At 45.3% G+C, this 16,965-nt stretch overlaps 1 protein-coding gene across 1 annotated transcript; it reads left to right on the top strand.

Annotated features, from left to right (window-relative positions):
- The first annotated feature begins 268 nt into the window (after positions 1-268).
- LOC129355129 (probable ATP-dependent RNA helicase DDX27) lies at positions 269-16,107 on the top strand. The gene is given in 22 exon segments (XM_055024683.1): positions 269-656; positions 1,045-1,194; positions 1,275-1,334; positions 1,543-1,678; positions 1,788-1,834; positions 1,837-1,839; positions 1,909-1,995; positions 2,077-2,182; positions 2,351-2,524; positions 2,597-2,747; positions 5,241-5,340; positions 6,117-6,258; positions 6,341-6,494; positions 6,999-7,080; positions 7,168-7,345; positions 7,424-7,530; positions 8,227-8,323; positions 12,014-12,105; positions 12,180-12,300; positions 12,387-12,483; positions 15,885-15,944; positions 16,016-16,107. Coding segments are annotated over 22 exon segments (2,247 nt in total). The 5' UTR covers positions 269-572; the 3' UTR covers positions 16,035-16,107.
- The last annotated feature ends 858 nt before the right edge of the window (positions 16,108-16,965 follow it).

A 16,965-nucleotide genomic window follows, 5' to 3' on the forward strand; every position in this document is an offset into this window, starting at 1 on the left:
ATTATAATCCATGATCTAAACAGCGAGTAATAAAGAGTCACATTTACTGTCAGCAATAAATAATTCAAACAGATTTTTTTTATTGCAAAAAATAAAAACACACAAAATCCTGGACGGACTGAAAAGTAACATCATTTAATTTGAAACATTTACTGATGTTTTGATTTGGCCCAAAACGAAAATGACTTTGACTCTTTACTGGGCCCAAGCAGCTCGAACCGGCCCGGTTCCGACCGGTTCTTGTTCTACCATCTCCGCCCCGCGGCGGCAGGGGGCGCCAAAGCATCGCGACACCAACCGGAAACACGCTTCAACTTCCGGCTTCCGTAAACACGTGTAAGCGTGTTGAGAGCAGCAGAACCTCTCGGAACCGGGTAGAGCCTCTCGGAACCGGGTAGAGCCTCTCGGAACCAGGTAGAGCCTCTCGGAACCAGGTAGAACCTCTCGGAACCGGGTAGAACCTCTCGGAACCGGGTAGAGCCTCTCGGAACCAGGTAGAGCCTCTCGGAACCAGGTAGAGCCTCTCGGAACCGGGTAGAGCCTCTCGGAACCGGGTAGAGACGCTCAGGACCATGTTGGAGCAGCTGGGTCTGATCGGAACCATCCGGGACGAGGACCTGAGTCCAGACGAACCGGCAACTGAATCGGAACCGGAGGTAAGCCCGTCCAGATCCAAACATGAAACTGATTGTTGCACCGCAGCTGGGTCAACTGGACTCTCTGAGGTTCGGATCTGTCCGGTTTTGACGAAATGGATCCGGCCAGCTGAATGTTCTGGAACAAAGCCCAACAGAACCGCGAACCTGATCCAAGGTGTGAAGGGTTCGGTTCTGGTGCAGTTAAAATTGGACCTCGAGGTTCCGATGTGTTCAGGAGGAGCAGCAGAGAGGCAGCAGTTGCCATGGAAACGCTCCGTAATCCCGGTTCTGATGAGTTCAGTTGGATTAAAAACACATTTAATCCCAGAGTCTGGATCCAAAGGTTCTGATGATGAACAGAAACAGTGGATCAGAACCGACAGGTCCAGATCTGTATGTTCTGCAGGAGGAGCCCATCGTCTTGAACCGGAAGAAGAAGTTTGGAGGTCAAAGGTCAACAGACTTCAACTGTGACTTCGAGTTTGGAGAGAGAGATGGACCGAGTCTGGATGACGACTGGGTCATGAGCGACGTCCTGAAACAGCTCAAGAAGAAGGTAGAACCCAGCAGAACCAAGCAGAACCAAACAGAACCCGCTGCTTTACACAATGTTCTGACCCGGTTCTGTGTTCACAGAGAACCGTGACGACCTTGGACCAGAAAATAGAGAAGGTCAGGAAGAAGAGGAAAGCTGAGGTGAGTCATTTCCTGTTTTCATTTACTTCCTGTTTTCATTTACTTCCTGCTTTCATTTACTTCCTGTTTTCATTTACTTCCTGCTTTCATTTACTTCCTGTTTTCATTTACTTCCTGCTTTCATTTACTTCCTGCTTTCATTTACTTCCTGCTTTCATTTACTTCCTGTTTATCGACTTCCTGTGTGAGTTGCATCTTTTGTCTTTAGGAGAAATCGACTGAATGTCCCTCAGAGGTGAAGGACGAGGAAGAGGACGAGGAAGAGGAGGAGCCAGGCGAAGAAGAGGATGGTGATGAAGAGGAGGAGTTTGGCTCAAGTGATGAAGAGGTTCTGACCAAATCAGGTACGTCTGGAAGGTTCTGGAAGGTTCTGGTTCTGACTGGGTCTGAACTCATCAGATTTTCTTCTGGTTGGTCTTTGATTTTTCAAACCTGCTTCCTGTTTCCTGTCAGACACTCTGAGGGAGAAAGGCCGGCGAGGGAGAAGAGGAAGGACGCAGAGGAGGTGAGGAAGAGGAGCAGAGGCCGGTCCTGATGAAGGTGTTACCATGGTAACGTCTGTCTCTGCGCTCAGGCTCCAGAGACGTTTTCGGAGGACGCGTCTCAGTACAATGAGCAGCTGACGTTCGAAGAGATGAACCTGTCCCGACCCATCCTCAAGGTGAGACCCGACGAACCCGGATCTGGTTCTGGATCCGGCTTTGGTTCTGGTCTCACCTGCCCTGTGGTTCTCTTCCTGCAGGCCGTCACGGCTCTGGGCTTCAGGGAGCCGACGCCGATCCAGAAGGCCTGCGTTCCCGTTGGGCTGCTGGGCAGAGACCTGTGTGCCTGCGCTGCCACCGGAACCGGTACTGGGACCGGTTCTGTTCTCTGGTTCTGTTCACCCCAGCAGGACACATGAAACACTGATGGATGTTGGATGGATGGTTTTCTGACTGAACCTTGACCCGGCCTATGGTTCTGGTCTCTGGAGCCGAACCAGAACCAGTGAAACTCTCTTCCGGTTCTGTCCTCAGGGAAGACGGCCGCCTTCATGCTGCCGGTGTTGGAGCGCTTGGTTTACAAACCCAGGACGTCCCAGGTAACCCGGGTCCTGGTTCTGGTTCCGACCAGAGAGCTGGGGATCCAGGTCCACTCGGTGGCCCGCCAGCTGGCCCAGTTCACCTCCATCACCACCTGCCTGGCTGTTGGTATGGAAACGACCCGGTTCAGGTTGCTCAGGCCCTCTGGTCCCGGCTGACCGCCGCTGTTGCCGTCTGCAGGCGGTTTGGACCTGAAGTCACAGGAGGCGGCTCTGAGGGCGGGTCCAGATGTTCTGATCGCCACACCAGGCCGACTGATCGACCACCTTCACAACACGCCGAGCTTCGAGCTGAGCCACATCGAGATCCTGATCCTGGACGAGGCCGACAGGTGGGGGCGCCGCCATGGGCCGACGGAACCGGGCCACTAGCCTAGCCGCTAGCCTGGCCACTAGCCTGGCCGCTAGCCTGGCTACTAGCCTAGCCGCTAGCCTGGCCGCTAGCCTGGCTACTAGCCTAGCCGCTAGCCTGGCCGCTAGCCTGGCTACTAGCCTAGCCGCTAGCCTGGCCACTAGCCTGGCCGCTAGCCTAGCCGTTAGCCTGGCCACTAGCCAGGCCACTAGCCTGGCCGCTAGCCTGGCTACTAGCCTAGCCGCTAGCCTGGCCACTAGCCTGGCCGCTAGCCTAGCCGTTAGCCTGGCCACTAGCCTGGCCGCTAGCCTGGCTGCTAGCCTGGCCGCTAGCCTGGCTGCTAGCCTAGCCGCTAGCCTAACCACTAGCCTAGCCACTAGCCTGGCTGCTAGCCTAGCCGCTAGCCTGGCCCCTAGCCTAGCCACTAGCCTGGCCACCAGCCCGGCCGCTAGCCTAGCCGCTAGCCTGGCCCCTAGCCTAGCCACTAGCCTGGCCGCTAGCCTGGCCACCACCCCGGCCGCTAGCCTGGCCGCTAGCCTGGCCCCTAGCCTAGCCACTAGCCTGGCCGCTAGCCTAGCCGTTAGCCTGGCCGCTAGCCTGGCCGCTAGCCTAGCCGCTAGCCTGGCCACTAGCCTGGCTGCTAGCCTGGTCCCTAGCCTAGCCGCTAGCCTAGCCGTTAGCCTAGCCGCTAGCCTGGCCGCTAGCCTAGCCGTTAGCCTGGACACTAGCCAGGCCACTAGCCTGGCCGCTAGCCTAGCCGTTAGCCTAGCCGCTAGCCTGGCTGCTAGCCTGGCCACCAGCCCGGCCGCTAGCCTGGCCGCTAGCCTGGCCCCTAGCCTAGCCACTAACCTGGCCGCTAGCCTAGCCGTTAGCCTAGCCGCTAGCCTGGCCGCTAGCCTAGCCACTAGCCTGGCTGCTAGCCTGGCCGCTAGCCTAGCCACTAGCCTAGCCGCTAACCTGGCCCCTAGCCTAGCCGTTAGCCTGGCCACTAGCCTGGCCGCTAGCCTAGCCGCTAGTCTAGCCGTTAGCCTGGCCGCTAGCCTAGCCGCTAGCCTAGCCGCTAGCCTAGCCGTTAGCCTGGCCGCTAGCCAGGCCGCTAGCCTGGCCGCTAGCCTAGCTGTTAGCCTGGCCGCTAGCCTGGCCGCTAGCCTAGCCGTTAGCCTGGTCACTAGCCAGGCCACTAGCCTGGCCGCTAGCCTAGCCGTTAGCCTGGCTGCTAGCCTAGCCGCTATCCTTACCACTAGCCTGGCTGCTAGCCTAGCCGCTAGCCTGGCCCCTAGCCTAGCCGCTAGCCTAGCCGCTAGCCTGGCTGCTAGCCTAGCCGCTAGCCTGGCTGCTAGCCTAGCCGCTAGCCTGGCCACTAGCCTAGCCGCTAGCCTGGCCACTAGCCTAGCCTCTAGCCTGGCTGCTAGCCTAGCCGCTAGCCTGGCCGCTAGCCTAGCCGCTAGCCTGGCCACTAGCCTAGCCACTAGCCTTGCTGCTAGCCTAGCCGCTAGCCTGGCTGCTAGCCTGGCCACCAGCCCGGCCGCTAGCCTAGCCGCTAGCCTAGCCGTTAGCCTGGCCGCTAGCCTAGCCGCTAGCCTGGCCACTAGCCTAGCCGCTAGCCTGGCCACTAGCCTAGCCTCTAGCCTGGCTGCTAGCCTAGCCGCTAGCCTGGCCGCTAGCCTAGCCGCTAGCCTGGCTGCTAGCCTGGCCGCTAGCCTAGCCACTAGCCTAGCCGCTTGCCTGGCCGCTAGCCTAGCCGCTAGCCTAGCCGTTAGCCTGGCCACTAGCCGCTAGCCTAGCCGTTAGCGTAGCCACTAGCCTGGCCGCTAGCCTTGCCCCTAGCCTGGCTGCTAGCCTAGCCGCTAGCCTGGCCCCTAGCCTAGCCGCTAGCCTAGCCGCTAGCCTGGCTGCTAGCCTAGCCGCTAGCCTGGCTGCTAGCCTAGCCGCTAGCCTGGCCACTAGCCTAGCCGCTAGCCTGGCCACTAGCCTAGCCTCTAGCCTGGCTGCTAGCCTAGCCGCTAGCCTGGCCGCTAGCCTAGCCGCTAGCCTGGCCACTAGCCTAGCCACTAGCCTTGCTGCTAGCCTAGCCGCTAGCCTGGCTGCTAGCCTGGCCACCAGCCCGGCCGCTAGCCTAGCCGCTAGCCTAGCCGTTAGCCTGGCCGCTAGCCTAGCCGCTAGCCTGGCCACTAGCCTAGCCGCTAGCCTGGCCACTAGCCTAGCCTCTAGCCTGGCTGCTAGCCTAGCCGCTAGCCTGGCCGCTAGCCTAGCCGCTAGCCTGGCTGCTAGCCTGGCCGCTAGCCTAGCCACTAGCCTAGCCGCTTGCCTGGCCGCTAGCCTAGCCGCTAGCCTAGCCGTTAGCCTGGCCACTAGCCGCTAGCCTAGCCGTTAGCGTAGCCACTAGCCTGGCCACTAGCCTTGCCCCTAGCCTGGCTGCTAGCCTAGCCACTAGCCTGGCCGCTAACGGCCCGGTTCCGTGTGCTTCTGACAGGATGCTGGACGAGTACTTTGAGGAGCAGATGAAGGAGATCATCAGGCTGTGCTCCTACAACCGGCAGACCATGCTGTTCTCAGCCACCATGAGCGAAGAGGTACGCCACAGGGCAGCGGTGTTACCATAGCAACATGTGACACACGGCAGACACGTGATGTCCAGTCGTCGGGCGCTTTGCAGCTTGTTGACAACTACAACAACTAGACGACAAATCAGGAAAAGTTTTAATGAAACAAAATAGTGAGGGAGAAGGAAGTGAGCTAGTCAGGCTAGCTTGACTTTGACAATGCTGTGGAATTTGGTGTTTCAGTTCAGTTTAAAGAAACCTTTCACATTAACTTCCAAGCTGATGAACACTAGCCAGTTGGCAGATCACTAGATGGATTAGCAGCTAATTAAAAAGCTAACGATTGTGAATCTGGTGCTCTGGTAGATTAGCTGATAGCAGCAGTGGCTAATCGATTGTTAATAATCATACAGTAAACCTCAAGCCTGAAAACATAAAACTATAACACACTGAATGTTCTTTTTTCTGTGTGGAAAATGTTTGCATGTTTTTCAATATTGAATCCTGTGGTGTTATTGGCAGTTGCTATGGAAACAAAGTCTGCGCGTAACGCAGCCGACAGAAAAAGGATCGACTGAAAAGTTTACGGCTTTTCTGCCTGATTTTCCCTTTGCTGTGGGAAAATCAGGCAGAAAAGATCCCAACATTCATTTAGTTTACAGTTTCATTAGAAGAACAACCAGCAAGACGCCGTGAATGTCAATGGGTCACATGACCCGGTACCACCGACCCGGTACCGCAGGTCACATGACCCGGTACCACCGACCCGGTACCGCCGGTCATGTGACCCGGTTCTCTGCCTGCAGGTAAAGGACCTGGCGGCGGTGTCGCTGAAGCAGCCAATCAGGATCTTTGTGAACAGCAACACGGACGTGGCGCCGTTCCTCCGGCAAGAGTTCGTTCGGATCCGACCGCACCGGGAAGGGGACCGGGAGGCTGTGGTGGCAGGTAGGACGGGCCGAGCCGGGTTCCGCCGAGGTTCTGTTGTCCTCCGGGCCGGACCCTGACTCTCCGGACGTTCTGCTCCCAGCGCTGGTGACCCGGACCTTCCAGGACCACGTGATGGTGTTCACCCAGACCCGGAAGCAGGCCCACCGGCTGCACATCCTGCTGGGCCTGCTGGGCCTGAAGGTCGGGGAGCTGCATGGAGAACTGAGCCAGAACCAGAGGCTGGAGAACCTCAGGTGGGTTCTGCTGGGTTCTGACGAGTCCAGATTACGGCTGCACCATTCGGCTTAGAAACGACGTCTTCAGGTCGGTTCGTTCCAGATACGATTTCTGATTTGAATCAACTATCAAGAAATGAGAACTTTAGCAGTTTCATTTAATCACGAGAATATAGTTATTAGCAGCATGAAAACACAATTTTACCAGAACATTTTAAAATAATAAAATCTGTTTTAATAAGAAAAGCTTCGAGTCATTAAAATCTGACACGTTGTTCTTTTTTGAAGCTGATAAATCTCGAGAAAAACCTGCTGAAAATAATTTGATGGATTAACATAAGTTCACCAGATGCTCGACTTTCTGCTTTCATGAGTTCTTCTAAACTAATTACTTCATTCTCCTAATATTAATGCCCTAATTCTCTGTCGTCGACTTGAACTAAAAGTCCAAATAAACGGAAGCTGCAAAACGCTGGTCAACCAAAAAAATCCAGAATGTTCTGGTCCGTCTCGGTTCTGCAGGAGGTTCAAAGACGATCAAATCGACATCTTGGTGGCGACCGACGTCGCGGCCCGAGGTTTGGACATCGACGGCGTGAAAACGGTGAGAGTTCTGCTTCAGCTCGTTGTGTGACCGGACCCGGAACAGAACCGGGTCGGCATCCTGAACCTGCTCCCGCCTGCTGTCCAGGTGATCAACTTCACCATGCCGTCCACCACCAAGCACTACGTCCACCGGGTCGGCCGCACAGCGCGCGCCGGCCGCTCCGGCCGCTCCGTGTCTCTGGTCGGAGAGTCGGAGAGGAAGATGCTGAAGGAGGTGGTGAAGTCGGCCAAGAACAGCGTGAAGGCCCGCGTCCTGCCCACAGGTGAGCACCGGGGGTGGTCCGGTTCCCCGGCCGAGCCGGGTCAGAACCAGACTGAAACCCGGTTTATTTCCCCTCCAGAGGTGGTCCTGAAGTTCAGAGATCTGATCAGCAAACTGGAGAAAGATGTTGAAGCGGTGATGAAGCTGGAGAGAGAGGAGAGAGAGATGGCTGCTTCTGAGGCAAAGGTAGGGCTGGACGGGCCGGATCAGAACCTGAAATTAAGATAAACTGAATTGTTTCCGTTGCGTCATTTATCATTTTTCTCTTTCTACTAATTATCATTGTCATTCTATTATATTTGTCATTACTGGGAAATAGAGTCAAAACAGCAATATTATCGTTTATCGCAATTATTTATCATCCAGCAAAACGAGTTACTGTGACAGGCCTTCAAACAGCCTCCATGTTTATCTGGAGGTGCTGACCCCGCCCACCGTAGGCCTCAACAAACGCACAGTGACACCTACAGGCCGAGTGTGACGCTGCACAGCCATTAATTATTAACATGAATCTGTATAGTTGCAACATGAAACTTTCGCAAAGAATCTGTTATTTCCATATTTCACCGTCAGAAAAAATGCACCAAAAATGTCGCTTAAACACCAGGACTCAGCACTGACAATCACCTTCGTGTATGCGCTACTCAATGTGCTAATCGTGTAGAAATAACTTATCGGAACAGAAAACCGTTTTTCCGTAGCTAGCTGTAGGGAGTTAGCTGTTAGTTGTAGGGAGCTAGCTGCAAGCTGTAGCAGAGAGAAAGGAAGAGGAGCAATGTTACCTGTTGCAGCTTTAAACTAACATCAGCCTGTCGTCTCAGTGACGTGCTGATGTCATTTGTGTGTGTGTGTGTGTGTGTGTGTGTGTGTGCGTGTGTGTAGCTGAGTGTGGCTCAGAAGCGTCTAGAAGGCTCCGCCTCCTCCAGCGACTCTCAGAGGGTTTGGTTTCAGACACAGCAGGAACGCAAGCAGAGCCGCAGTGAGTGCAGGAATGTAGTACTCTGTAGTATTAAGTGTAGTATTAATTGTAGTATTAAAAGTACCATCAGGTGTAGTACTGTGTAGTATTAATTGTAGTATTAAAAGTACCATCAGGTGTAGTACTGTGTAGTATTAATTGTAGTATTAAAAGTACCATCATGTGTAGTACTGTGTAGTATTAATTGTAGTATTAAAAGTACCATCATGTGTAGTACTGTGTAGTATTAATTGTAGTATTAAAAGTACCATCAGGTGTAGTACTGTGTAGTATTAATTGTAGTATTAAAAGTACCATCATGTGTAGTACTGTGTAGTATTAATTGTAGTATTAAAAGTACCATCAGGTGTAGTACTGTGTAGTATTAATTGTAGTATTAAAAGTACCATCATGTGTAGTACTGTGTAGTACTGTGTAGTATAAATTGTAGTATTAACAGTACCATCATGTGTAGTACTGTGTAGTATTAATTGTAGTATTAACAGTACCATCATGTGTAGTATTAATTGTAGTATTAACAGTACCATCATGTGTAGTATTAATTGTAGTATTAAAAGTACCATCAGGTGTAGTACTGTGTAGTATTAATTGTAGTATTAACAGTACCATCATGTGTAGTACTGTGTAGTATTAATTGTAGTATTAAATGTACCATCATGTGTAGTACTGTGTAGTACTGTGTAGTATAAATTGTAGTATTAACAGTACCATCATGTGTAGTATTGTAGTATTAACAGTACCATCATGTGTAGTATTAATTGTAGTATTAAAAGTACCATCATGTGTAGTATTAATTGTAGTATTAAAAGTACCATCAGGTGTAGTACTGTGTAGTATTAATTGTAGTATTAACAGTACCATCATGTGTAGTATTAATTGTAGTATTAAAAGTACCATCAGGTGTAGTACTGTGTAGTATTAATTGTAGTATTAACAGTACCATCATGTGTAGTACTGTGTAGTATTAATTGTAGTATTAAAAGTACCATCATGTGTAGTACTGTGTAGTATTAATTGTAGTATTAACAGTACCATCATGTGTACTATTAATTGTAGTATTAACAGTACCATCATGTGTAGTATTAATTGTAGTATTAACAGTACCATCATGTGTAGTATTAATTGTAGTATTAAAAGTACCATCAGGTGTAGTACTGTGTAGTATTAATTGTAGTATTAAAAGTACCATCATGTGTAGTACTGTGTAGTATTAATTGTAGTATTAAAAGTACCATCATGTGTAGTACTGTGTAGTATTAATTGTAGTATTAAAAGTACCATCATGTGTAGTACTGTGTAGTATTAATTGTAGTATTAAAAGTACCATCAGGTGTAGTACTGTGTAGTATTAATTGTAGTATTAAAAGTACCATCAGGTGTAGTACTGTGTAGTATTAATTGTAGTATTAAAAGTACCATCATGTGTAGTACTGTGTAGTATTAATTGTAGTATTAAAAGTACCATCAGGTGTAGTACTGTGTAGTATTAATTGTAGTATTAAAAGTACCATCATGTGTAGTACTGTGTAGTACTGTGTAGTATAAATTGTAGTATTAACAGTACCATCATGTGTAGTACTGTGTAGTATTAATTGTAGTATTAACAGTACCATCATGTGTAGTATTAATTGTAGTATTAACAGTACCATCATGTGTAGTATTAATTGTAGTATTAAAAGTACCATCATGTGTAGTACTGTGTAGTATTAATTGTAGTATTAACAGTACCATCATGTGTAGTACTGTGTAGTATTAATTGTAGTATTAAAAGTACCATCATGTGTAGTACTGTGTAGTACTGTGTAGTATAAATTGTAGTATTAACAGTACCATCATGTGTAGTATCGTAGTATTAACAGTACCATCATGTGTAGTATTAATTGTAGTATTAAAAGTACCATCAGGTGTAGTACTGTGTAGTATTAATTGTAGTATTAACAGTACCATCATGTGTAGTATTAATTGTAGTATTAAAAGTACCATCAGGTGTAGTACTGTGTAGTATTAATTGTAGTATTAACAGTACCATCATGTGTAGTACTGTGTAGTATTAATTGTAGTATTAAAAGTACCATCATGTGTAGTACTGTGTAGTATTAATTGTAGTATTAACAGTACCATCATGTGTAGTATTAATTGTAGTATTAACAGTACCATCATGTGTAGTATTAATTGTAGTATTAACAGTACCATCATGTGTAGTATTAATTGTAGTATTAACAGTACCATCATGTGTAGTACTGTGTAGTATTAATTGTAGTATTAACAGTACCATCATGTGTAGTACTGTGTAGTATTAATTGTAGTATTAAAAGTACCATCATGTGTAGTACTGTGTAGTATTAATTGTAGTATTAAAAGTACCATCATGTGTAGTACTGTGTAGTATTAATTGTAGTATTAACAGTACCATCATGTGTAGTATTAATTGTAGTATTAAAAGTACCATCAGGTGTAGTACTGTGTAGTATTAATTGTAGTATTAACAGTACCATCATGTGTAGTACTGTGTAGTATTAATTGTAGTATTAAAAGTACCATCATGTGTAGTACTGTGTAGTATTAATTGTAGTATTAACAGTACCATCATGTGTAGTATTAATTGTAGTATTAACAGTACCATCATGTGTAGTATTAATTGTAGTATTAACAGTACCATCATGTGTAGTATTAATTGTAGTATTAACAGTACCATCATGTGTAGTACTGTGTAGTATTAATTGTAGTATTAAAAGTACCATCATGTGTAGTATTAATTGTAGTATTAACAGTACCATCATGTGTAGTATTAATTGTAGTATTAACAGTACCATCATGTGTAGTATTAATTGTAGTATTAACAGTACCATCATGTGTAGTACTGTGTAGTATTAATTGTAGTATTAACAGTACCATCATGTGTAGTACTGTGTAGTATTAATTGTAGTATTAAAAGTACCATCATGTGTAGTACTGTGTAGTATTAATTGTAGTATTAAAAGTACCATCATGTGTAGTACTGTGTAGTATAAATTGTAGTATTAACAGTACCATCATGTGTAGTATTAATTGTAGTATTAACAGTACCATCATGTGTAGTATTAATTGTAGTATTAACAGTACCATCATGTGTAGTATTAATTGTAGTATTAACAGTACCATCATGTGTAGTACTGTGTAGTATTAATTGTAGTATTAAAAGTACCATCATGTGTAGTATTAATTGTAGTATTAACAGTACCATCATGTGTAGTATTAATTGTAGTATTAACAGTACCATCATGTGTAGTATTAATTGTAGTATTAACAGTACCATCATGTGTAGTATTAATTGTAGTATTAAAAGTACCATCATGTGTAGTATTAATTGTAGTATTAACAGTACCATCATGTGTAGTATTAATTGTAGTATTAACAGTACCATCATGTGTAGTATTAATTGTAGTATTAAAAGTACCATCATGTGTAGTATTAATTGTAGTATTAACAGTACCATCATGTGTAGTATTAATTGTAGTATTAACAGTACCATCATGTGTAGTATTAATTGTAGTATTAACAGTACCATCATGTGTAGTATTAATTGTAGTATTAAAAGTACCATCATGTGTAGTACTGTGTAGTATTAATTGTAGTATTAACAGTACCATCATGTGTAGTACTCTGCATGATGCACAGTTCTGTGTCTCGGGTCTTTTTCTGTCCCTTCAGTGTCGAAGGCTCTCCAGGAGTTTGATTTGGCTCTGAGAGGAAAGAAGAAGAGAGAGAAGTTCCTGAGGGACGGGAAGAAGAAACAGCTGACGGTAAAATCAATCACTGATTGATCGGAGATCAATCTGATCGTCTGAGCGTGCTCAGTGTGTCCTCTTTGTCCCAGTCTGAGGAGCGCGCTCAGTTTGAGATTCTGAAAGCTCAGATGTTCGCTGAGCGAGCCGCCAAGCGGGATAGACGGCCGAAGAAAGCCAGAGCCATGCCTGAAGACGAGCCGCCACTGAAAGGTCAGAAACACAATACATGGAGACCTGACCAGAACCTCCAGAACCATGAACCCAACTGATGCAGAATGACCTGCTTCTGTCTGCAGCAACCAATCAGAAAGGAGCAGCTAAAGGCAGGAAGTCGGTGTTTGATGAAGAGTTGACCAACACCAGCAGGAAGTCCCTGAAAAACTACAGAGCCGGGTGAGACTGGTTATCTGCTGGTTATCTGCTAGTTATCTACTGGTTATCTGCTGGTTATCTGCTGGTTATCTACTGGTTATCTGCTAGTTATCTACTGGTTATCTACTAGTCATCTACCGGTTATCTACTGGTTATCTGCTGGTTATCTACTGGTCATCTACTGGTCATCTACTAGTCATCTACTGGTTATCTACTGGTTATCTGCTGGTTATCTACTAGTCATCTACTGGTTATCTACTGGTTATCTACTGGTCATCTACTGGTTATCTACTGGTCATCTACTAGTCATCTACTGGTTATCTACTGGTTATCTACTGGTCATCTACTGGTCATCTACTAGTCATCTACTGGTTATCTACTGGTTATCTGCTGGTTATCTACTGGTTATCTACTGGTCATCTGCTAGTTATCTACTAGTCATCTACTGGTTATCTGCTGGTTATCTACTGGTTATCTGCTAGTTACTAGTCATCTACCGGTTATCTACTGGTTATCTACTGGTCATCTACTGGTCATCTACTAGTTATCTACTGGTTATCTACTGGTCATCTACTGGTTATCTACTGGTTATCTGCTGGTTATCTACTAGTCATCTACTGGTTATCTACTGGTCATCTACTGGTTATCTACTGGTCATCTACTAGTCATCTACTGGTTATCTACTGGTTATCTGCTGGTTATCTACTGGTTATCTACTGGTCATCTGCTAGTTATCTACTAGTCATCTACTGGTTATCTGCTTGTTATCTACTGGTTATCTGCTAGTTATCTACTAGTCATCTACCGGTTATCTACTGGTCATCTACTGGTTATCTACTGGTCATCTACTAGTCATCTACTGGTTATCTACTGGTTATCTGCTGGTTATCTACTGGTTATCTACTGGTCATCTGCTAGTTATCTACTAGTCATCTACTGGTTATCTGCTGGTTATCTACTGGTTATCTGCTGGTTATCTACTAGTCATCTACTGGTTATCTACTGGTCATCTACTGGTTATCTACTGGTCATCTACTAGTCATCTACTGGTTATCTACTGGTTATCTGCTGGTTATCTACTGGTTATCTACTGGTCATCTGCTAGTTATCTACTAGTCATCTACTAGTCATCTACTGGTTATCTACTGGTTATCTGCTGGTTATCTACTGGTTATCTACTGGTCATCTGCTAGTTATCTACTAGTCATCTACTGGTTATCTACTGGTTATCTACTGGTCATCTACTGGTCATCTACTGGTTATCTACTGGTCATCTACTGGTTATCTACTGGTCATCTGCTAGTTATCTACTAGTCATCTACTGGTTATCTACTGGTTATCTACTGGTCATCTGCTAGTTATCTACTAGTCATCTACTGGTTATCTACTGGTTATCTACTGGTCATCTGCTGGTCATCTGCTAGTTATCTACTAGTCATCTACTGGTTATCTACTGGTTATCTACTGGTCATCTGCTGGTTATCTACTGGTTATCTACTGGTCATCTGCTGGTCATCTACTGGTTATCTACTGGTCATCTACTGGTCATCTGCTAGTTATCTACTAGTCATCTACTGGTTATCTACTGGTTATCTACTGGTTATCTACTGGTCATCTACTGGTTATCTACTGGTTATCTACTGGTCATCTACTAGTCATCTACTGGTTATCTACTGGTTATCTGCTGGTTATCTACTGGTTATCTACTGGTTATCTACTGGTCATCTACTGGTCATCTACTAGTCATCTACTGGTTATCTACTGGTTATCTGCTGGTTATCTACTGGTTATCTGCTGGTTATCTACTGGTTATCTACTGGTTATCTGCTGGTTATCTACTGGTCATCTGCTGGTTATCTACTGGTTATCTGCTAGTTATCTACTGGTTATCTACTGGTTATCTACTAGTTATCTACTGGTTATCTACTGGTCATCTACTGGTTATCTACTGGTCATCTGCTAGTTATCTACTAGTCATCTACTGGTTATCTACTGGTTATCTACTGGTTATCTACTAGTCATCTACTGGTTATCTACTGGTTATCTACTGGTCATCTGCTAGTTATCTACTAGTCATCTACTGGTTATCTACTGGTTATCTACTGGTTATCTGCTGGTTATCTACTGGTTATCTGCTAGTTATCTACTAGTCATCTACTGGTTATCTACTGGTTATCTACTGGTCATCTACTGGTTATCTACTGGTCATCTACTGGTTATCTACTGGTCATCTGCTAGTTATCTACTAGTCATCTACTGGTTATCTACTGGTTATCTACTGGTCATCTGCTGGTCATCTGCTAGTTATCTACTAGTCATCTACTGGTTATCTACTGGTTATCTACTGGTCATCTGCTGGTTATCTACTGGTTATCTACTGGTTATCTACTGGTCATCTGCTGGTCATCTACTGGTTATCTACTGGTCATCTACTGGTTATCTGCTAGTTATCTACTAGTCATCTACTGGTTATCTACTGGTTATCTACTGGTCATCTACTGGTCATCTACTGGTTATCTACTGGTCATCTACTGGTTATCTACTGGTCATCTGCTAGTTATCTACTAGTCATCTACTGGTTATCTACTGGTTATCTACTGGTCATCTGCTGGTCATCTGCTAGTTATCTACTAGTCATCTACTGGTTATCTACTGGTTATCTACTGGTCATCTGCTGGTTATCTACTGGTTATCTACTGGTTATCTACTGGTCATCTACTGGTCATCTGCTAGTTATCTACTAGTCATCTACTGGTTATCTACTGGTTATCTACTGGTCATCTGCTGGTTATCTACTGGTTATCTACTGGTCATCTGCTGGTCATCTGCTAGTTATCTACTAGTCATCTACTGGTTATCTACTGGTTATCTACTGGTCATCTGCTGGTTATCTACTGGTTATCTACTGGTTATCTACTGGTTATCTACTGGTCATCTACTGGTCATCTGCTAGTTATCTACTAGTCATCTACTGGTTATCTACTGGTTATCTACTGGTCATCTGCTGGTTATCTACTGGTTATCTACTGGTCATCTGCTGGTCATCTGCTAGTTATCTACTAGTCATCTACTGGTTATCTACTGGTTATCTACTGGTCATCTGCTGGTTATCTACTGGTTATCTACTGGTTATCTACTGGTTATCTACTGGTCATCTGCTAGTTATCTACTAGTCATCTACTGGTTATCTACTGGTTATCTACTGGTCATCTGCTGGTTATCTACTGGTTATCTACTGGTCATCTGCTAGTTATCTACTAGTCATCTACTGGTTATCTACTGGTCATCTACTGGTCATCTGCTAGTTATCTACTAGTCATCTACTGGTTATCTACTGGTCATCTGCTGCTAATCTGCTGGTTATCTGATGGTTATCTGTTAATTGGTTATCGTCTGTTTTTTCTGACCTCTTCCTCCTTCAGGCCATCCTTTGCAGACAGGAAGCGTCTCGGCTTGGACAGGAAGCGGTCAGGTGGCTCAAGGTAAGCCTCATGTTTGGGCTTTGGTGATAGTTCTGTTCGACCCAGTTAAAAGGTTCTGTTTTGTTCCACAGGTTCAGGAAGAAGAAGTGAAAACAGAGAAACCAGTTCTCCATGTCTTTATGTTGTTCTGCACCAGATGATAAATAAAGTTTGTTTCAAAGTGGTGGTGATTCTGGTTGGTCATGTGACCGGCTGTGATGGTCCAATTTGACTCATGGGACATTTAAATGCCTGGATACCATCACTGGTTCTGTTGGGCTGCTCTGGTGGTTTGGAGGCAGAACCGGCTTGTCACTGGCTCCTGAAAAGTTACTGCTGCCATCTGGTGGACAGGATGTGCATCTTCAGATGAGTTTGGACCTTCAGAACCACATTTGCAGTACTACCTGTTTTTAATACAGATGTATGAAATGTAGATGCTTCTATTTTAGTTTGTTTTCAGGTTTAGTTTAATCAAAAATAAATATTTGTTGCATTTAACTAAAATGTCAGAATTAGAAAACATACATTTGGGGAAGCTACAAAAAATGAAAAACTCATTTCATTAAGTGGGATTTATGTATTCAGGGAGGAATAATTTCCACCAAAATGGATTTGATATTTTGCACGTACATTATGAATTCCCAATTCAGCAATCAAATATAAAAATCTGATGAAAAAACAGACATTTTAATTTAACAGTCTGAATAAGTGCATAATTTTTTAAAAGTCATGATACGTTTTGACAAATTTTATGAATAAACTAGTTATTTTTTTTTTCATTTATTTGCCTTTTTTAGTTAAATTGCTTTTCAGTGTCTCGTTTTTTTTCTCTTATCTATAATGAATAACCTCGTTTGTTCATTCATTTTTATTCTTCTCTTCCATGTGCCTGAGCTCTTTCCAAGTTTCAATACATTGATGTCATATTTCTTGTGTGTATATAATGTATGTTTTTTTTTTTTTTTTTTTTTTTGCTTTCTGACAGAAACCAAATATTTTTCAACGTGTTGAAACAAACAGGTTCTTTATAAACCAATAT

This window comes from Poeciliopsis prolifica, unplaced genomic scaffold (assembly GCF_027474105.1).
Source record: "Poeciliopsis prolifica strain line A6 unplaced genomic scaffold, Auburn_PproV2 SCAFFOLD125, whole genome shotgun sequence".
NCBI classification, from domain to species: Eukaryota; Metazoa; Chordata; class Actinopteri; order Cyprinodontiformes; family Poeciliidae; genus Poeciliopsis; species Poeciliopsis prolifica.